The sequence below is a fragment of the Aythya marila genome (assembly GCF_965140915.1).
Source record: "Aythya marila genome assembly, chromosome: 5".
Taxonomy (NCBI): Eukaryota; Metazoa; Chordata; class Aves; order Anseriformes; family Anatidae; genus Aythya; species Aythya marila.
The window spans coordinates 56410009-56432237 of NC_139046.1; the positions used below are offsets into that span (position 1 = coordinate 56410009).

Consider the following 22229-nt stretch of genomic DNA (forward strand, 5'->3'; position numbering starts at 1 on the left):
AAATTACTTTTTGAAAGAAATAACTCTCCCTCCCTCAAGAATACATAATACTTTGACATAGGATCAATAAATATCAATATACTCACGGAAGATTTAATATCCTTTGCTCGGTTTGCATACTTAAGAGTATTGTAAGTATCATCATAGAACATAGAAGATGGACTAACAGCAGCTATCATTATCGTTCGGCAATTTCCTCCAAGGGAATCTTTCAATAAACGTGTGAGCTTGCTGTTTCGATAAGGAATATGCTGTTTTTTGCTCTAGAAAGAAATGATTTTTTATGGATTAAACAATTGTATTTTACATATCCATCTGTTCGAATGTTTGTTTACAATGTCATCAACACCATTAAATACAACAAACAGCCTTGGAACTTTCCTTTTACATAAGTCATCTTCTTCGAAATTACCTTTCAAGTGGATTGTTTGAGTGTAATCTCCTGTTGAAACTGTTTAATACCTTTATAACACAAGTATTAGCCAGGTTACTTTCTAGTATCTGGATCCATAACAGTTTCTGTGATGTAAGAAACCAACAGAAAAGGTAGGCTACGCTAGAAGGCTATGCAAAACTATTTTCAGTTCACGTAATTTCATTTCACAATGATTGAGGTTGGAATGATCTTTCAAGACCCTGCTGCTCAAAGCAGGATCAGCTAGAGCAAGCTACCAAGGTCTATGCCCAGTTAGGTTTTGATTATCTACAAGGATAGAGAATCTACAACATCTCCAGGCAACCCAAAGTTTGCCTTATAAGGCTTTTTTTTTTTTTTTTTTTTTGAAGTCACATTTACAGAATAACCATCTCACAGTGAAGGTTGGTAAGGAGCAGCCACCTACATCAACTAAGTCAACATGCCATCGGTACAGGCCCTAAATTCTTCCTCCCACTCCAACAGGGTAGCGAGGAGAACCTTCAGCTTTTCCTGGCAGCAATAAGGGAAATAAAAGCTTTGATCATTTTCCCTGGCATATTTGAGAGTAGAAATTGCTAGCTGACCAAGGGGTGTAAGCTGTAAACACTGAACTTGAGTTTAGTAAAAGTTCATGATGTTTTGTCATCCTCCCACACAATTATTCCCACTCTTTCCCTTGAGCTGGTGATCCAGATCAAGAGAGTCTAATTCACTACCATGAACAAAGCAGGTAGAAGAACACAAAAATCAAATCTACAGTGAGTACCGCCTCCACCCCTTCAAAACAAACGCCAACAAACAGAACCCAAAATGAAAACGTCATTTCCTAATTTAATTGTGTGGCTTCATGACTGCTAACGCCAGCAAGGAAGTGTTAAGAACTATCTGAAGGCAGGAAGACCTGAGAGGACTACCCCTTTGACTGGACTGTACTGTTGAGGAAGTTTAAGTTGATTTAACAACTCACTATCACCTAAAGGGACATCCTACTCTGGTCTTCATACCTCTGCTAGTAGCTCTCACATTTAACTAATCCAGCAGACAACAGAACAAGTTCTCTTGAAACCCTCTATTAACTTAGATCTTGGTGTACAGTATGACCCATAACTTTGGAAACCATTCCACAATAGCAAAGAAAGCTTTCCTGTACATACATCAAAATTTCGATAAAGGATTGCATTTTGAGGAAGAAATGAAGGCAGTTTATCTGGAAGATTCCTGTCCAGTTGGCTAGACAGCAGATTTGTTCCCTAGCCCCAGCAGTAACACACACCCTCCAATTCTTTTTTTTCCTTGGCTTGAATGACCAAAATGGAAAGCAACTGCAACCAGTAAAATAACTTCCGTGAGCATCCCCCTTAACCATTTTCATTTTAATTCTGCTAAGATAACCTTATCGCTACCTTTAAATATTTTGAATGCCTATAATTTTTTGTACTAAATATTTATTTGTACTGAACAGGTAATATTCTGCATATTTTTTATTTGCATGTTGCTTTTCTTCTGCTTAAAATAATGACTTGTACTTCCCAGATCCTGCCCAAAAGGATATTACAATAAGGACACTTCAAAAAGTTTTGTTGAAAACAGGAAATTTAGGGAGACAAAAGGAAATATAAAGATTCAGCGTGGACTCACGCTGCAAGGCAGTTTATAACCAGAAGCAACTAAGAGGGAAAATGAAGATGAAAAGAACATAGCATGTTCTACAGAATAAGTAAAGAGAATTCAAGGCTCTCCCTAATACAAGGAAAAACTAGGCAAGGTACAAAAAAGTACAGAAGTATACAAGGATGAGAATACTGGAAAGAAAGGCATACTTTAACTGACAGGTAAGAACATTAGCAGCAGTATTAAAATATACTGTAGTGAAGCAATCCTAAAACAAATAGGAGAAACTGCTTACAGTAATCCAAGTATACAGAATGACAGAAGTGAGTACTGGAGCAACAGGAAAGCAAGCATGTCTATGAAGCCTCTTCCTGGCACATGTATGCGTCTCGGTAGAAACATGTGACAGCTATGTATCAACATTTCAGTTTTTTCATTTCTCATGCTGCTGACAGTACTATGCACATTAAGTCAAAGTGTTCAATTATAAATAGAGGTGAGGAAAAAGAAGGAATTTTTCCCAAAAATACATTTGCCAAAGTCTCAGGTGTTCCTTCCATCCCCCCCCCCAAAAAAAGGATACTTCTGATTATTTTATGTTAAAAGTTGGAAATTGGAAGTTAAAGAGGTTGACACCCATACACAAAACATACCTCCCTTCTGCCAAGTTTACAAAGTCAATTCTCAAATGAATTAGCAGTATGTTGAAGAATTGCTTAGGAAGCTACTCATTAATTCATATTATCATGTGATTGTGTTTTACATAACAGAAAGAATTAAGAGGTAAGAGAATTTAAACAAGAAACCAAAGAGATCTTATGTTTAAATTGCCAGTAAGAGAGCAAAAAACACTGCATGAAACAAACTTTTAGTTATCACAACATACTGCTAAATTTCACCAACACAGCAGATTGCCCTAAAACTAGAAGCATAAGCCTCTGGAAAATCTGTCTTTTCCAGGATTTACTTATGCAAGCTTCTCTACACATACTAGATTTTGGAAAATGTGGGTAAGGAAAGCAGGTATGTTCAACTATCTTAAGGAAACTGTTTTTGAGAATGCTTTCCCATCAGGGCTTTCTTCATTCAGCTATCCAGAAAAAGTTGAAAATCCACAAGGAAATCTTGAAGGGAAATGATCAAGTGAGAAATATCAACCAAATAATCCCTAATATTCAAGGACAGCTTCCCTGGATTTCAGGCTTTAGAAGGTTTCTATTTTCATAATTGAGCAATGCATAATCTTGAGTTATCTTAAGATGTTAAATATTCTTTAAACAAATTGATAAACTGAAGAATTTTGCTAGACCAGATTATAAAATACTGAAGTACCTATTCACAGCACTACAGCCTCAGAATCCACAGAATCCAAATTTATGTAAAGCCTTAGTATTGCTGTTCTGAGTGTAAGCAACCAAGACATTTTCCCATATTCTTATCCATGAAAAATCTCCCTGTAGTTTACTACACGTAAGTAAGCTTCTGACTTATCAATTATCCATTAATTAAAAGTATGCTTGTTCCAACCATCACTATCAGCAGAAGGGAAATGCATAAGGATACTTAGAACATATTGCTTCTCTTTCAAGTGGAAGTTACTGTTGGCATTGGAACTACTGGAACAAGTTAAGTTGCATCAGATGATTCAGCAACTAGGTATTTTAAGACACTTCTGTGTCTTAAAATATGTAACCTCCCCACCCCCCAACTACACAGATTCTTACAAGTAGAAAGACTAATATATACCTTACATGTACATTTCCTGATATATTTCATGAGGATATCCTACTAAGAAACTCTGAAGATACAGTAGGAGTCAAAGAAGATACCACAAAGGGTCATGTTTTTAAACATAGTAAGCATTAAGGGTTTTCAAAACACTAGGAAGTGAAGACTGCACAGGATATTGGTACATACCTTTGGATCAGCCAAGGCATTAATGACATTTCCAAGAGCTAGAAGGGAGCGGTTAATATTTGCTCCTTCTCTAAAGCGAGCCCCCTTGGCTTTTGTAGCACTGGCACGTTCAGATCCTGCCAGGTCAATGAGGGACATTTTGGCAATGCGAACGTTTTGACTAATACTAGCTGTTTTGTCTTGCTGCCTTAGATAAATCTACAAGGGAAAAAAAAAAGATCAAATTAAGAAGTAACCACTAACCAGTCTTATTACTCTAAGCAGTAAGTTGGTTTTACAATCCAACAGCTGTCTTCAGAAACAACCTCTGAAATACTTTTAAGAACATAAGTTAAACCTTTCTGTACTCAGCAACTGGCAGTTTGGCCTAACAGAACAATAGAACAGAACATAGCAAAACTATTTCTAAGACTAACCTTGCATTCATCTGCTTCAGGTACTAGTAAGAAAAAGAAAAGCTGAGTGTGGTTGCACTGGGCTTGTCTGGGACATAGTTAATGCATGGTCTGCTGTGAAGAAAATTGTTTTCTTTCAAATCTGGGAAAGCTGATCAACTATAACCATGTTGCTAACACACCAATGGTTAACACCAATGTTTTGTTCAGCAAAAGCAAGGCCTTCTCTGTCTGCACAGCCCTGCTAGTTGGTTTGGGGTGTTCAAGAACCTGGAAAGGAACATAGCGAGAACAGCCAACCTGAAGCAACCGGCAAGATATTCCATGCCATACAATGTCACTCTCAGTGATGAAATAGTGTGTTTCTCCAAAATAGTCAGTGCTTTAGGAGTACTTGGACAGCAGTCTGTTGGTGGAACCTGACTGCTTTTACTTTGCTTTTTTTGCATTTGTTACCTAAATGACTTTATCTCAAACCACAAGGTGGCCTGCCCTTTCTTTTTTGCCTTTGCCCTTCTGATTCTCTCCTATATTCCACTGTGGGGGAATAAGCAAATGACTGGCTGTGGCCTTACAACAGTGGCAGATTGGTGAGCTTCAAATTAATTAGGTAACTAAAACAGCTTTATTCTTCGTCACTTTGTATACCACACTAATATGCTTTCAACTCTGAAAGGTGTTCATTTTTTAAAGGCACCCCATTCCTTGTTAAGTGAGCTGTACTCAAAGGCTGCACCAGCTTATTTTTTACTTTGAAGACTCACATTAGTAGATATTTATATAACTCATACATTTAGGATACAATTACCTAACAAAAGAAATCATGACTTCGAGCAATAACTTAATCACTTGACAGAAAGGAACATTTAAGAGAAAACAATTAAATACCTTTGTTGACAGCTAGACTATCTCAAAAGGCAGAATAAACAAAACAAGCATTATCTCATTACAATAATTAATTGGATGAGAAATACAGCAATGAACACCAAAGAAAGTTTCTGCTAGCTACACTAATCTGTTGGTGCCAGCCTTGAACAAAATCAGTCTGAATGTTTTTGTGAATGAACTGTGCATCAGGATGAATGCTAAGTACATGGCGATACCAATTTTTTATGATGAAACCCCTTTTACCTCATGACAGAGTTTGAACCTGAGAAGACCTGTGTTTCTTTTTGCTTTTTCAAGTCAGATGCTTTAACAGTATTTTGTAAACATTTGAAGAATTATTTGTTTTCTGGTGTACCACACCAGTTTATAGTGTATTTATTATACACAAGAAATTGAAGCTACTTCAGAACTTCTGAGTGGTATTACAAAAAAAAAAAAAAAAAAAAAAAAAAATCAATGAACACACCACTTTTGTTCAATGTATTACGAACAAGCCACTTGCTAAATATTTTTTATGTATACATACACTGAAATATTTGCTGTTCATACAATATCTAGATATAATCAAAACAAAGATTGTTGTGTTTTGACTTATTACCTACCAACTAGTAAACGATCAATTCATCTGCAAGCATATATATTTTCTTCATATTTGCTCTCTAAGCCAGAATTAGTTTGTAATAATGAAATTAAAAAAAGTCTGCTTAAGCATACCAATGCATTTTTTTTGGTCATACATTCAAACAAAGTTGTGGCAAAATACAAATACACTAATTCTGTCAATATAGCTTGTTTTATTTGGTGAATAAGCAGATTTTGCTAACAAGTAAATACATCTACACTGAGATCTATTTGCCAGAGTAAACAGAATGTAGGCTGGAGAAGATGAATTCTCCAACAATCCCTATTCACCTAATTGCTTGCCTTCTTGTTAAAATACAACTAAGCCGCAACATCTACTTTATTTAATTGCCTGCTATTTTTAGAAACAAACTGAGAAGAATCCAAAGCCTGCCAGATACAACTATCAACTGTGTGCTGCCAAGTGAAGGTGAGAGAGGCAAGACACTTCAGCCCAAAGCAAAGAGACAAATCAGCAGTTCATGCTCTGATCTTTCTGTGGCACTGCACTTTGTGCCTTATTAAAGATGGCACACGCAGGTGTGCCATGCAGCTATTGACCTAAATTTGGTGAGAAATCATTGCCTTAAATTTACGACCACAGGCAAGACCTCAGAGAAAATTAACAGAAAAGACAATTTCAAAGAGAAGCCTAACATATATAGGAAAACAGAAGCTTTTAGAGTGGTAATGACTTTTGCTGCATTAATTCTGAACTATGTAGAACATTTACTGGCTCTTACTAAGATTTTTTTCATTAGTATTGACACAAAAGCTCTGGAATACTTATTTTACAGCTATTTGCATTACCATTTCTACATCAAAATATAAACTTTTGACTATAGTTACTACACATTGCCTCAGTTTCCAGGTATGGTTAGGGCCTGCCTAACAGTTAGATTCTATTTGAGCTGTAATGCAACTACCAGATCTCAAATTTGCTTATAATATTCAGCAACACAGAATATTATAAGAAGAGCAACATATAAATGATAGATGACAGTGTATTTTGCAGTAGGCAAGAGGATCAAAGGATCAAGAGCTTTTAGCTAACAGGACCCATTTCTAAAGCATTATTCTACAATGGTTTGTATTTAAGACAAGTCAAAATGACAAAGGTGATGGTTTGCAAACAGCAATATTTAGAGATATCTTCAATTCTAGCACTTTTGTAGAACACCTGCAAAACCCTCATCTACAGAATTCAACGAAATATACATTTGATTTTGATCACCCAAGAATATGTCACTCAAATATTTTGTGTATAAAAAACACTTCACTTGTTCTAAAATTTGATGCAGACTGAAACATTTAGTAAACTTGTAGTATGAAAAATCACCATTAACCAAAATAAGTAGGATTGCTAAGTACTGCTTGAGACACTCAGTTTATAGTCAGATGTATAGTGATATTCTGTAAGATATTCACTGTATAAAAAATTCTGAGCAAAAAAAGGATAGATGGCTTTTTGATGTATAAAAATTATAATAGAAAAGTACATTCAAGGCTCAAAACAACAGTTTTAGAGAAAAGGTATTTTTTCCAAGGTCTGCAGTTTGAATTATTGCAATTGGAGAGCTTTTCATTGAATTTACTTCTTCAAATGTAATCACTCTGGAACATTTACATGGGATAAGAATTCAACAAGAACAGTTAACTCTGTGTGTCAAAATTAAGGTTTGATACAGTTTCAAAAAAGCCTCTGCTTTATTCAAGTTTTGACAGTAAGTAAAGCTTATAGTAATACTTGAGTATATCTGCTATATCATCTCACCTGAAATACAGCATGGGACCGAGAAGAGGACGCATTTACATCTGTGGGATGCTGTGTTCTATTTTTATTTCCATAATCCAACATTTGAAGGATTTCCTCTGCTGATTTAGGCTTTAAAGGTAGAGCATAGTGAAAAAGAGAAAAGTATGTTTATCTGAACTATACAAGATTTTGTATTGATTTTAAGATATATCAACATGCATCTTAAAAAAAGAACACTAAGAACGACAACCAAAACCAGCAGATGTACTTGAAGGTATAGTTACTCGGAAATTCCTGTTTTAGAATTGAAGCTCTTCAAATACTCAGCTAAAAACAGTAAGTCACGAAAAGCAAGTACCTAATGGCTGTAAAAATTTAAATGACTTTTTTTTTTCCAGAAAACAACAATTTAAACAAACTAGCAAGTGTTCCCTACACTTAGCAAAAAAAGTCTTAAGAAGGCTACAATCTTTCTTGTACTTGCATCAAACAGCAACATAGTTTTCTTTTTCCAGCTTTTCAAACGAAAGCTTTCTAAGAATGAGCCAAACTAATGTGACTGTTTGCTTTTCAATCATTAATCTACACACATGAAATCTAGAAAGCTACAGCACATATAATGGGCACTAAACACCTGCAAGAGGAAAAGCCTACAAGAGTTAGTTAACAGATTGATCAACTAAGTTGTGTCACTAACTGCCAAAAAAAAAAAAAAAAAAAAAAGAAATGCTGTGCTTGCCTGGAAAAAAATATTTATGGAAATGAATTATGTATATTATTTAAGAAGAAAAATCCTGAGAGGTAGGCACAAGGTTTTCTGAGGTATTGAGTACTCAGACAGCACTGAAGATAGTATTTCTTAAAGGACATCACCAAGGCGTATTAATTAAACAAGCTGAAGATAAATATCAAATCAAGAGTGCCTGTTTGATAAAGCCATGATTTTGAAAAATGGTTTATCATTTTCTATCCAAGAAATTGATCCAAGTGGTTTTTTAACAACATGATTTTGAATAATTCATTTATTAGGCTTGCAGGCAAAGTTACTAGTGATTATTGCCACAGAAAAAATAAAACACAAGAAAGTTGCTAAATTTCATACAGCTTTCAATCCACAATAACAACTTCATTATTTCACCTCACATATTACGGGGCTTCCAGAATTTCAATACCTATTTACATACCTGATGTAACGTTAGCCCTTGAACTACCACCCCTTTCTGGGTATCTTCACGAACAGCTAGAGGTCCTGAGTTCACCAGGAGATCGCGGATCTGTTCATTGTAGACCTTTAGAAAGGAATTTAAAGTATTTTAAAAAACTATCCTGCTCTAATTGCCGGGATTAAGTTGGAACAGAAATCATGTTTTTAATACGTCTTCAAGATCAAGTAACATTAATTCTTTAGAATTATCGCTAGACACCTTTCCTGCATTGAGCTTGGAATATTCTGTTTATTCATTTCCCATGAATTTTTTTTGGCCACTGAAGTGGGACTCCTCCTTAGTAAATAATCTTTAGTTTTTATTTGCAAAAGAACAAAGTTTGTTCTTACAAAAAACACTTTTGCACCAAGTGTGAATATAAAGCGTTGATTATCACCTACTACACTTCATAGTATATATACTTCAGTGAGACTTAATCCAAAAATAGTTCTGTTAAAGCACTTAATTGCTTTAATTCTTAGTCTGTGGAAGCACTTGAAATAGCACATTTTTTCCCACCTTCCCTCCCCCCCCCCATTACTAACTATTCCTCCACTATGACTTTGTGGGAGCTAAAATATAGGAATAATTTTGCTACTGCTGCTTTATAGCAGTGCCAAGACAGGTGCTTGTAAAAACAGAACCGTGATGCAAAAAAAGATGGAGACAGGAAAAAAAAAAAGCTGACAGCTAAGAACAACAGGAATATTTGTAGAAAGCTAAGCAGTGGCATAGCAGGTCTAATTGAAAAACTTTATTCATATGGGATACAGTAAAACTGACCTGAAATCTTTACAGAAATTAACATTATTGAAGAAGTATTAGATATTATTTACTTGCACAGTTACAGCGTCTATAAGATTTTATCTTTAAGTCCTGAAATATAGCCCTGACAAGATTTTCTTTGTACACGTTAACAGAAGCTCAAAGCAACTCAACTTATCAGCGAGACAGGAATCATTAGGGTTTAATTAGTATGCTAGAAGAGATTAGCTTTTTTGGCAAGGCTTCTGTAAGACAGTAACAGGTACCTATAAATGATATCTTATCTGCAGACCGCAGTTCAGTTCCAGGCCTATCAGGGACAGATTTTGTGAACTTCCAGAATGGTTTATAAGAAGGGTGAAGGCAGCAAGGGAATAAGAAAAAAAGTCTTATTTACAAAAATACACCCTATTAAATGCAAGATACCAAATCCAGGAACTGGCTTACCTCTAAATAAGACACAGCAACATTGCATATTTTATCTTCTTTTATTTGGTCCATGCAATTATAAAGTGCCATCATGGTTAAATACATGACTCCAGGATCTTCCGGAGAACCTAGCATCGTGTGAGTCTTTCCAGCTCCTGTTGCACCATATGCAAGCACTGAATTTTAAGAGAAAAACACAGACTTTGTACCAATAAGTCAAGCCAATCAGGAACATGAACTCCAAGTGAAAATTCACGTATCTATTACATTGTACAACTGTTTTCATAAACCCAATCTCTCACTTGGGCTTTGCCTTTTACAGCTGTCATACTGGTGGTAGGAGAATGGTTGGACCAGATGATCTTGGATGTCCTTTCCAACCTTAATGATTCTATAGTCATCAGAAAACTATTCCAATGTCATTTGTTTTTTCATTTTCAGTTCAAAGTTCTATCACAGGCAACTTAAATGACGAATAAATTCTTTACTGTCTTGACACTAAGCCATGAACTTACTGCAGGTACCTTGTGTTTCCCTTGTGTTTCCCTTGCAATATTTTATTTACCAATTAAGAAGACAAACTCTTGATGAGAGAAGTTCATAAAAGAGATGAACATACTCAGTAAAACAATTAAACAATTTATGGTTGAATAACTCTTTCCTGGAGAGTCCTCTTGTAAGCACACGTACTTCAGATCTAGTTCTGAAGTCTGTTATAACCCTAACAAGAAGACTCTTTCAAAAGAGAGTGTAGGTATCTTAAATTCCATAAGCAGGGTCAACCTCTCTCATCTACTAATTAAAACAAAATACATTATTTAAATGTCAGTCTTTTTAAGGCCTCTGCAGCAGATAGATACAACGGTAAATAGATACAATGGTAGAATCTTTAAGGAAGACAGTGCATTTTTTGAATTGAAAGCAATAAATAGCAAAGTTACCTGTACAGTTATAGCCATTTAGGAAGCCATCAAGGACGCTTTTAGTTGTATGCTCAAAGACTTCCACCTGGGACGAGCTTTCCGCAAAAACAGCGTCGAACACGAATTTCAGGTCTTTCTTCACCCTCTTGTTAATGTCCCTGTGGACCAGCTTCTTCCTGTGAAAGAAGCCCACTTCTTCTTCTTTGGGATCGAAGACCAGGATGTGCTGGTCGACGACGTGCACAACCTTGCTGAAGTTGCCCTCTTTTTCCTTCTGCGACTCGGGGCGGACGCGGACCACCACCTTGACGTGGCTGCAGACATCGTCCTCCCTCGCAGCAGACATCCCGGTTGGCCGGCCCTTCCTTTCCCTTCCAGGCCTCCTCAGCGGGACCTTTCCTGCAACCGACAAACCGGTTGAAGGGGAAACGCGCACACGGGGCCGAGGCGAGACCGCCCGGAGCCAGCCGCGGCCCGGCAGCGCGGCCTCCCCCCACCCCGCCCGCCCCGTCCCCCGCCGGCCGCCCCTCACCTCCCCTCACCTCCGCCCCGCGCCAACGGCCGCCCTGCCCGGCCGACCGAATTCAAACCCGAGCGGCCCGCTCCCCCCCGCCTGCTGATTGGCCGCCGCCGCCGTGACGCCAGCGGGGCGACGGCGACAACGGTAAGCGCGTGGCGGGGGCGCGCGCTGCGCGCGGGGCCGGGCCCGGCTCCTCCCCACGGGCGCGCGCTGCGCGGGAGGGGAGGGGAGGGGAGGGGGGGTCCTGGCTGCAGGGGGGCAGCCGAGAGGGGGACGCCCGGGGGGGGCTCCCTCAGCCCCAAGCGGTGTGAGGGGAGCCCTGCTGGGCTCCTCCCCGTCCACGCAGTTTTTTAGAGAGGCTAAAGTAAAGCCCCAAGGCTCCGGTTCGTCCCTTCAGGGTCACATTGTGTCCCGTGCCCGCGGTTACAGTGTTAATGGTGCAAGCACGGGGCTGCAACTTTGTGTTTTTTCTCTTTTTTTTTTTTATCTCCCCTCAGAAGGTCTCACGTCAAAGTTTGGTGTTCCGCCCAGCAAGTGAGGGCGTGAAGTGTGTTACCGCAGGAGATGTGTTGTAAATAAAGCCTGATTGTTACCCGTGCTCAACTTTCAAACGGTTTTTAACGTGTCCCGGTTCATACCTTTATTATTTACCGCGTGCAGTAACTAAAACACGTCTGGGAGCGCTGCTCTTTGGTTCCTCTGCGCCTCTTCTAACCACAAACGCATTGGGCTCGGCAGCCGGAGTGCTCCTGTGGAGCCGGTGCCTCGCTGGGAGCAGTGACAGCAAAGCCAGCTTTGGTTGCGCTGGGATGTGCTCAGTCACTTAACGTGGGCATCTCTGGGGTGTTTGGACACCGCTAGAGTCCTGGCAGTGTCAGGGGAGAGGAGTGGTTCCTTGTAGCATTGCCTCTTTTTTTAAATATTTGTTTGGAAGTAATTCCCACCGTCTACTGTTTTTCTAGGTTGATCAACTCCAAAATGTTATCCCGGCGGCTGCGCCAAGTTCACAAATGTTTGTTTCTGCACGGTGTAAAAACGAATCCGGTACAGGTAGCTACTTTGCCCAGAAGGATCCATTCTTCAGCAGAACGTTTTTCAGACTGTGAGCTAAAGGACCAAGCCGTACAGAAACATGAAACTGAAGAGTTGTCTCAAAGCACAGAAAGCAAACATTTTGGAAGATTACACACACCAGTGATGCTGGAGGAGGTTGTTAATTGTTTATCCCCCCAGTCAGGCCAGGTGAGTTAAATAATTGATTGGCATCTGTGATTCAGTAGTTATCCAGCAGAAAGGTCTGTGCAGTGCAGTGATAACTTGTTTAGAGAAATAAAGAGGTGCTCTTTAAGACTCTGCTCCACCTTTTGAAGTATCTAAATTGTTTTGCGATTTGAATGATGTTTTTCTGTTTAAATTAATAGAAATCTGTTATCTGCGTGCCTGAATTTATCCAATAGGGCCAAATAAGCAATCTTTCTAGGTTGTTTTTGTGCTTTTTGAGGGTTGTGTTAACTAGTAACAGTAGCAAGGAGTTCTTATATCATCAACTTGTTGCTCTTTTATTTTTGTATAAGAGATACCATAAGTGTGTAGGTATTAAAAAAAAATCACAATAGAATTATTTAGGTTGGGAAAGAGACCTTCAAGATCAATGAATACAACAATCAAACTGACTTATCGAGTCCCATCACTAAACTTTAGAACTATGATGAAATTTTCACACAAGGAATGTATAAATTGTGATGTTACATGTAAAGGTTCTTTCAGTTGTGTAAGTTTGTACTTAAATAAGAATTAAGGCTAATGGAGGGACTATTTATTCCACTTTAGTTGTTGATACAAAAGCCTTTTTTTTTTTTTTCAAGTGGAACTTAAAACAGAAACTATTCCTGTTTATAAACTCTAGAGAGCACTGGTCTCTGAAGGCTTTTTGAGTGTTTAAATATTTATGAACGTAAAATACCTTATTATTGGGGTGGGATTTTTTCACATGTACATATGTTTCTTTGCAGAGATTCCTGTGCTAGTGGTTAACCACTAATGCCAGACATAAGAACACCAGTGTGTTATCTTGAACAGATATATGACTAACCTTTTAAGCATAAATGAAAATGAAAACATAACTTCAATTTTTTTTTTTTTTTTTTTTTTTTTTTAAAAAGATAGTAAATGATGTATTTGCGGCTCTTTCTGAAGAGTAAAATTTTGCAGATAAGTAGTGTGCAAAAGGGCACAGTGTGTCAACTGAGTTTTGCTAAAGCAAGCATCGTTGGAGCAATTCTAAGCCAAGATGGAGACTGATTTTCATTGCATGAATGGTGGTACAGTTTATGTTGACATGGGTGTAGAACTGGGACTGTTGCATCAATTTCAGTTTTATAGTTGAAGTCATGACTAGGAATGCTGTGAATGTGTTTTTGCTGTTTTGAACAGGGAACATAATGTTCATATGCTGGATTTTGGTTTTCTACCTTCTCTCCTATGTACACAAAGGTTTCCTTTACTCAGTTTTAACATAGTTATATTCTCTGTTATGAGAAGTTGATTTGGGCCTTTAGTTCTTGTAATGTCCTAAGGCAAGGAGTTGCCAATCCAGTTAGAAAGATAACATTTTCCCTATGCTTTCGATCAGTGAATTGGTTTTTCATTTTAGTTCCAGGGGTTGCTAAGAAGGTAAATGTTACTTTAAGAGTGAGTCACAAGTGAGATCAAGATAGTACCCTCCTACTGAATATTCCTGTCGACTGACATCTTTGTGGAATTTGTTTGTCAGAGATTTAAACAATAGTAGTTCCACTTAGCATTGCGTCTCCTTTTACTGCTTTAGATCTTGTTTCTACAAAGTCCCTTTGGTAGTCCTTTCTTGGAAACACATTGTACAAATTAGTTTTTACTGATCTACCTCACTTTTCAATGAAAAGTCTGTTGCAGTAAATCCACACACCAGTAATTTCCCTCTTAAGCTTACTAAACTATGTTTTAGCCTTCTCAGTCTGTTGGTATTCTTCACACATACTTGACCACAGGTCTTGCAGTTTTTGGGGCAGATCGAGTATTCCCTGTTCTCTTGAGCTTTAAAGGCAGCAAAGAGCTGAACGTACCTTTTCTAAATGAACGTCTTTGGACATCTGCAAGTATGTTATTGTCATTTTCACCTTACTTTTTCCTATTAGTCACTGGCTACTGTCTTTCACATCATAAAGCTGTAGTGATAAGACAATTTCAACGGTAGTGAGTTTTAGTATGAAACTTCAAAATTTTCATTATCCTTATAAGTGTCTTCTAAGAAGGGTTCTTACAAACTGCAAAACTCTAGGAAACTAATTTGGTAGTCCAGCACAAACAGCTCACTATGTATAATATTTAAACTTCAGCTAGAACAAAACTAAACATGGTACCCTACTTGGATTTAATGGCAAAACTTGTAATCTGCTGACATCTATTATGTTACATTAAATATAATTTATCGAATAGTCTAGAATGGAGGTATGGTAAGCTCTAGGAGTATCATTGAAGTTACGACAATTCTGGAAGTTTTTCCTTTTTATGTCTGTAAATGGTGATCAAACTGGTGGTGAGAAAGAATGAATGAGACTGTTCCCTTTTCTGCAGTCTTTCAGTGACTCACCAGAAACAGTTAATATCAGATGATCTTTTTAGCATATTTTACTTTTTTTACCTTTAAACAAAACGTATTATTATTCCTCAAACAGATCTTGGCTTTCACCTTCTTAAGTTAGCTGCCACATGTTGCCAGAGGTACCCTCTTTGATTTTTACTTTTTTACTACCCAGCTTGCATGGAAGGGCTATCTTTGTTGTTGTTGTTGAAATAATGTATTAGGGACATCTAGCTTCTAGAAAGGGACAGATATTTCTTAAACATCCAGCTTTGCCATGAGCTTTCCTTTCAGTCTTTCAGGTCTGTATATCATTGTTCCTGTGACAGCTACTATTTTCATACACAGAAATGTCAAAATATTTTTTCAGCTGAGAACGAGTGTGAGCATGGCCTTCTAAAGTAAAGAAGGAAATATCAAATACTGCTGACAGTCTTATATTGATCTTTTATCGCTGAAGTGTTGTTTGCAATTGGTTTGAAGACAGTAGTCTCACTTCCTGAAGTTCTGTTGCCACTGTTGGATGTTGCCAGAGCATTGTTGTTTCCTTCCTATTGCATGGAGCTAGTTAGCCAAATAATGGGTGACACAGTCAATCAGATGAAGGTGAGATGGACTGCTGGTGTGCAAAAGCAGAATCTATCATTCTGAAGTTGTCCTCTTAGTTTCTTTATATCCATGTCCATATGACTTTTTTTTTTTTTTTTTTTTTTTTTTTTTTTTTTTTTTGCCTTACACTGAATTTAAGCTCTTAAGGACAAAAAAGAACCTTTCTCTGTACAGCACCCTGCAGCGTGGACTTCTATTCTGTTCAAAGGGTTTCCAAGTGTCGTGGTGTATAAATAGTTCCGTGGCTACGTTGGTGGCCAGCGAACTTACGTAGTACTTCCAAAGCCATCTGCAAATGATTTGGCTGGAACAATGCATTTACAGTAAAGGCTCCCAAAATTCAAGTGTTCCACAGTGCCTCCAAGATAAATAGGAATTTGAAAAGAGACCTGGAAAAATAAAATCTGAGTTCTCAAGTTGTATGAGGCAGTTTGTAGGGTGCAGCCAAAATACCAAGCTTGGCGTAAAATATTCATTACATCATGAGATAAATGCTTAAATGCTTGTTTAGGAGAAGTACAACATTCCACGTACTAAGTAACTGTTTCTATCATTTAAACCCATTTTTCCCTTGAATTGTGAAATGAACGTAGGCCTACTGACAAAAAGCAGTAGACCTACTATATCTTCTTCATGGGAAGCATGCTTAAAGTATCTTGCCACATGCAAATTGTGTGGTTAATTTTTCTGTGGCAACAGCACAATGATGTATATAGTGATTATATAGACAAGTTTCTGTAAAACAGGAAAAAAGGCACTGAAATTTGCAAAAGACAACAAATGTAATGAGATATTCTGAAAATATTCTTAAAATTACAGGCTGTGCTTTTTCTGTGGTCCTTTAGTGTTACTGTGGGTATTGAGATTAATTTCAGCAGACCATGGAGTTCTATGTACCATCTACTATTTCAGTCACTTTTATCTTGCCTGATTTCCTGGTTGTGTTTATTGTGAATTTACAAAAAAGACTAGCCAGGTTTTGGATCAAAGCTGTGTAAGGAAATGTGTAATAAAAAGTTGGTAGACCATGTATGTTTGTGAAACATTTTCTGTAATGTGTAATAGGAAACTTGATAAATGAATCTCTGTATCGGGTCCAGAGTACTGTTGAAAATATTTGACTAAAATCATACTTGAAGAAGTAAAAAAAAATACTTGAAAATATTCTTTTCACTGAAAATATTCTTTTCACCCAAAATAAAACCACAGCAACACTTTTGAAGGTAGTGTATGAAAATGGAAAATAGTTTCCAAGACTTTCAGCAAAGATAAGCACAAGGTAGTCTCTCCAAATACCTGTTATTGCATAATAATAATGCCTGTCCTTATAGAGCAAGTGTTTACAGAAGGATTTGAAATAACAGACCTCATTTGCGTAAATTTAACTGATGCAAGTGTGTTTCACGTTGCTGTGAAGAGCAGTTTAAAGAAGGCAGTAAGACAATGGAAGGACTATTAAAAATGTAGTGGCAGCAGATGTCATACAATTTTTGCAGTATCTGGATCTGGGTGAGTTCCATCCCGAGAGGAAAAATGGGGACAGGGAAGAAAACAAGTTGGGAGTTGGTATTTATGAGTAGCTTGTTAGTTGAGGGGGTGGAGAAAATCCAGTCATACCCTTAATTATCTGGAGTTCCTTGCTTTGCTGTCTTCTATAGTGGGTCCTGAAAAAAATACAGGGATCGTAACTTGCCTAACGACGGGCAAATTAAAACACATGATTTGTTCAGGAGGGCTGCACACCTGTTCTGTTTTGAAGCTGGTACTGCTGTGTGCTTAGACCCTTGATATCAGGAAGTGAAAAGTGCTCCTGCACTGGATCTAAAAAATGGCAAGGTATGAACAAAGCACAGTCAAGAAAGTCTCCTCAGAGTTTAGTTTCTATAGGACTTGAAGATTTTGCACTGCAGAGAGAAACTAATTCAAAAACTTGAGGGAGGTAGGGTGGGAAGAGTAGGTTGATGGCTACAGCTGCACAGGGAAGTCTTTTGGTTATAATTCTTGGATGTCCGCCCAACCACCTCTTCTTCCCACCTGCAGCATGGCTCTCAGCAGGCAAATCTAAATGGTATCATCAGCAACAACAAAAAGACAGTTCTCACCAACTTTGTTGTGCATCTTTCTCTATTGCAGTAGGGGAAGGGAAGCCTGCAGCTGCTATCTCCAAAGAGACCAGCAAGGGAACTTGGTCTGCCTACTGAGATCAACTCCACAGATGCGCCAGATTTCATTTTATTGTAATACTGAGTTAGCTTGCTGTTATCACTCTATCGCATAACGAATGATAGTGTTTCAGGAGACTATTTAAGAGTCTGTGTTATAATAAAGCAAGATTCAATGCTTTGGGGTGACTCAGCTTGTAATGACGCTGTGTATGCTCTCCTTTTCTGTTGTGACAGCATTAGTCTTTGCACCTCTTGGGGAAAACTAATAAAATTCACCAGAAAGTAATCTAAGCCCTTTAAATTTTAACTTGAGTGAGCCTGTGATCCCAGAAAGGGTGATAATTAATATATGTAGCTACTCATTTCCTCCCCATCTAGTACTGTGTGCCTTATTTAGTCAGCCTTTTGGCTAAGCTTTCTTATTAAACATTTGAATTCTGGTTTGCAAACAGGAATACAGACTTTCTACCACAAAATATTACTAGGGGTTTAAGATCATAATTGTAGTATGGGAAAGACTTGCATTTTTTTTTCTCTTGTATTTCTATTTAAGATAATTCTGTTTTGATTAGGTTTGTGCAGGCTTGTTCTGCATAAAGAAATAATTCAAAGGTTAAACTACCAAATTTGATGTGTAAAATTAATGGGTATCTTAAATCATCTGAATATGTGTGGTCTGTTTCTTACTATTTTTTTCTTCTTCCCAGAGTTTGAGCACATCTCTGTTTATTCAAGTGGTGTTTGCTGGTACTCAGCACCTTGGAAGAATATTTTTAAAAGTATTTTTAAAAGTATATACTTAAAAACACTGAAATCAACTAATATTGCTCCAGGGTCCCTCTTCATAACAAGTTGTGTTATCTAATATTATCTATGGTAAAATTGCCGTAGGCACCTGGCAGCCAAGATGTATCCAAAACATCTACATGACTTTTTTGGATTCACTGACCATAAATATTAAAGAACAGATTAGATTTGCTGTTGAGCTGTTGTAAAATTTTCATTGCATCTTAAATACGTCCTTTGTTATAATTGAGGAAAGAAGTTTTTTTCCAAGATAGCTGAGGAAATCAACTCTGCCTTGCTAAGTCGAGTGATTAGCTCAAGTCATTCAGAGATTGAAATTTTAATTTCATATGGAAATGTTAATAATGGTGTGCTTGAGTCATAATGTCATTAAATCTCATTCCAGACAGCATTACTCTTAGGAAAACGAGTAAAGTAAATAATGCATACTGAAGTGAGGCCTAGTTGAGCTCTCGAAAAACAGGTGACAAAGGCAGGTGGTGGTGGTTTGTGTTTGCTTGGTTCATCCCAAATTTAAGGGGGAAGGGCTCTTTTTTTTTTTTTTTTTTTTTTTTGTTTTGTTTTGTTTTGTTTTGTTTTGTTTTTCTCCCAACACTGGGGAAAAAAAAATCCTGCCAGTAATATTTTTGGTCTATTCTCCCGTGTGCCTGGTGACAGGAGAGGGGGAATGGGCTAAAGTTGCGCCAGGGGTGTTTTAGGTTGGATGTTATGAAGAACTTCTTTACCAAGAGGGTTGTTAAGCATTGGAATGGGCTGCCTAGCGAAGTGGTGGAGTCACCATCCCTGGAGGTCTTTAAAAGACGTTTAGATGTTGAACTTAGGGATATGGTTTAGTGGGGACTGTTAGTGTTAGGTCAGAGGTTGGATTCGGTGATCTTAGAGGTCTCTTCCAACCTACTGGATTCTGTGGTTCTGTAATAGAATCACAGAATGACTTGGGTTGGAAGGGACCTTCAAGACTGTCTAGTTCCAACCCAAGCCAAGGATATCTTCCACTAGATCTGATTGCTTGCTGGATGTTTGACTTAGTTATGTGAAACATAGCATTTGGCTGTTAAGTTTCCCCCTGTGCAAGGAATGCCTCTTGGTGTGCAACAGAGGGTCTGCGGCACAGCTCCCTTTGCTTCTCAGCCTCTGAGGATCAGCATGGTTTACCACTTAACAGGCGCTTCTTGGGCTTCTACAAAGGACCTGCGGCTGCTGACTGTGAAAGCCATAATGTATTGTAAGATAAATTGTTGATATTTGCGTGTGGAATACTCCGGTATGTTCTGTGGAATTGAGATCAGAAGTAAAGGTATAGTCTTTAAAATTAGTAAAGAAGGTTAAACAATAACCAAGAGGAGGTGAACTGCCTCTTCTCATTTTAATACATAACGTTCATAAGTGAAGAAGGGATTGTCTTGCCCATGAAATTGCTGTTTCCTATTTAGCGATCAGAAGATTGGACCCTTACGAAGAAAATGTATTTGAAATTATTTTTGAGGATATTGAATGATTGATTGAGTGCTTCAAAATGCTGTATTTTTAATACTCTTTTTTCCTTTCCATGTGGAATGATGTAGCTGGAATGTTGTTGATAGAAAGTGCAAGTTACTGAAGTGCTACAGACCTAGCCTGTGATCTTGCAGATGTCTCAACTGTATACTAGGACAGCTTAGTAGTATCCTCTGTTAATGTACCAAATGGAGGAATTTAAACAATGACTCATAATGGCAGCATTGAGTTGAGCTGTTGAATAGACCAGTACTGGAAAATCATTTTATATTGCAGTTAGTGAGATGTATTATGTGAGAACGTTGTTTTCCTGCAACATGCCAATTATTTGTTTGGATTTCTTTTTGTAGTGTAAATTGCTAGTTCTGCAGTATAAACCACTTGTTATCATTTCATATATTCTCTCATAGGTGCCATCATATAATGTGGTTTTGGAAAAAAGAAAGTTGCAGTCCAGTTGTATCAGTTCTTACATTTTTGAAGTTCCTTGTAACATTGTACATAGATGAAAGACTTGGGCTAGGTAGAACCGATAGTTGTTTCTTGCTACTAACTAAAATTCATGTTTGCTGTGTACTTCATTCGCTTCTTTCTCCTCTCCCCAGTAGATACCTGAAAAAATGGTGTGTATGGTATAGTATATTGCCATTTGCAAGATTACAGAATGGTAATCTTTTTTGGTCATCTTTATTTTCCAACAGGTGATGCCATGAAGCATAAAACCTTTTCTACCCTCTATATTATTTTCACTGTCAAGTTCAGCTCTTCTGTACTTGAGCAAGATTTGGTTGGAGTGCAAATTGTGCCTGTGCTGATCTGTGGGTTAGTGTATAGAAGGTAGCTGCACATACATTTCATATCAGTGTCATCAACATCACTTTCATGTTAGTGCATGCAAAGGTTTGGAGAACTTGGTTTATCTTGCATATGTTTTTAAAAATTTGAACTGCAGCTGCAGGGAAAATTTGAATGACTGCTTTACTCTAGAGGGTGACCTTGACCACTTTTTGTCTCATATATTTTTATTTTTCAGAAGCTGTTTTTTCTCACTTTTTGTTGAATAACTTTATATAAAGACACGACAACTTTTTTTTTCTTTTTTTTTTTTTTCTTTTTTTTCTTATTGAAGATGAGATGATGTTAGAACTCAAGTACTAAGTCATGTTTCATTCTTACCCCATAGGAGTAAAAGAATGCAAATGCAAAGTGCAGCTTTTTCAGGACTGGGGCTCAGGTCTTCAGATTATTTGTGTCTTTATGTTTTGTGTGGTTCTCTAGCTTTGTAATAATGTTTTCCCTCATGTATGCCGATGCAGGTTTTGAAACAAAAATTAAGAATCAAAATATATGCTGTCTAGGTTAAAAACAAATGGCTGATTTACCTTATGAAACAGAATATCTTTGTGAAATGTTTTATATTCTCATAAGATGAAGGAAAGATTATTAGTATGCTAAAGATTAAATAAAACTTCCCAGTAAATTGTAGTGGTATAAAAAGATCCTGATAAAAATGCAGGAGTGTTTGACCTCTCATTTTCTTAGTTCTAGGGTAATTTTTCTTATTTGCATGTGGATAACAGGGAAATGTATGTTTTAATAATTTTTTTTTCAGCTGTGATTTTAAGCATGTGTATTCTCTTAATTTATTTAGGGAAATACTAAAACCCTTCTAGCATTTCTCTAAAAGTAAATTTCTCTACTAACAAATCTTTATGATCCCATGAGTAACCAACTTTTATAGCATGTCTCACTGTGCCAATGTTTTTTTAACAATCCATTTTATTTAAAATAATGTTAAAAGCCCTGCCTTTTGGCAGTCATATAAAACAAGTATGCCTCTTTAATTTTTGTATATTTAACAGGAATTGAGGACATAAGTTCTTAGATTCGTTGTGCAAAATGAGATAATCTTTGCTATGTGTATATTAGTGGTAGGTGAAGTAAACAAATTTAGGGTAAATTAGGAGGATGGAAGAGCCTTATCCATCTTAAGCTAAAACTTGAATCAACTGAAGAGTAGTTTTTTCAATAGAACTGAAAAAAAAACCCAAAGGTTATGGATATTTGCTTTGGGATTAATCATG

At 37.4% G+C, this 22229-nt stretch overlaps 2 protein-coding genes across 2 annotated transcripts in view; one reads left to right on the forward strand and one right to left on the reverse strand.

Annotated features, from left to right (window-relative positions):
* Positions 1–11516, reverse strand: part of KIF18A (kinesin family member 18A) — a 35199-nt gene extending 23683 nt beyond the window's left edge. The window contains exons 1-7 of the mRNA XM_082762450.1: positions 11471–11516; positions 10947–11327; positions 10024–10181; positions 8791–8895; positions 7625–7735; positions 3947–4144; positions 87–263 (exon numbers count right to left, since the gene is read on the reverse strand). Of these exons, the coding sequence (XP_082618576.1) occupies positions 87–263; positions 3947–4144; positions 7625–7735; positions 8791–8895; positions 10024–10181; positions 10947–11274 (1077 nt within the window). The 5' untranslated portion in view covers positions 11275–11327; positions 11471–11516. The remainder of the gene's footprint in view (positions 1–86; positions 264–3946; positions 4145–7624; positions 7736–8790; positions 8896–10023; positions 10182–10946; positions 11328–11470) is intronic.
* Positions 11517–11851: 335 nt separating this feature from the next.
* METTL15 (methyltransferase 15, mitochondrial 12S rRNA N4-cytidine) overlaps positions 11852–22229 on the forward strand; it is a 94880-nt gene continuing 84502 nt past the window's right edge. Inside the window, exons 1-2 of the mRNA XM_082762272.1 lie at positions 11852–11995; positions 12411–12690. Of these exons, the coding sequence (XP_082618398.1) occupies positions 11883–11995; positions 12411–12690 (393 nt within the window). The 5' untranslated portion in view covers positions 11852–11882. The remainder of the gene's footprint in view (positions 11996–12410; positions 12691–22229) is intronic.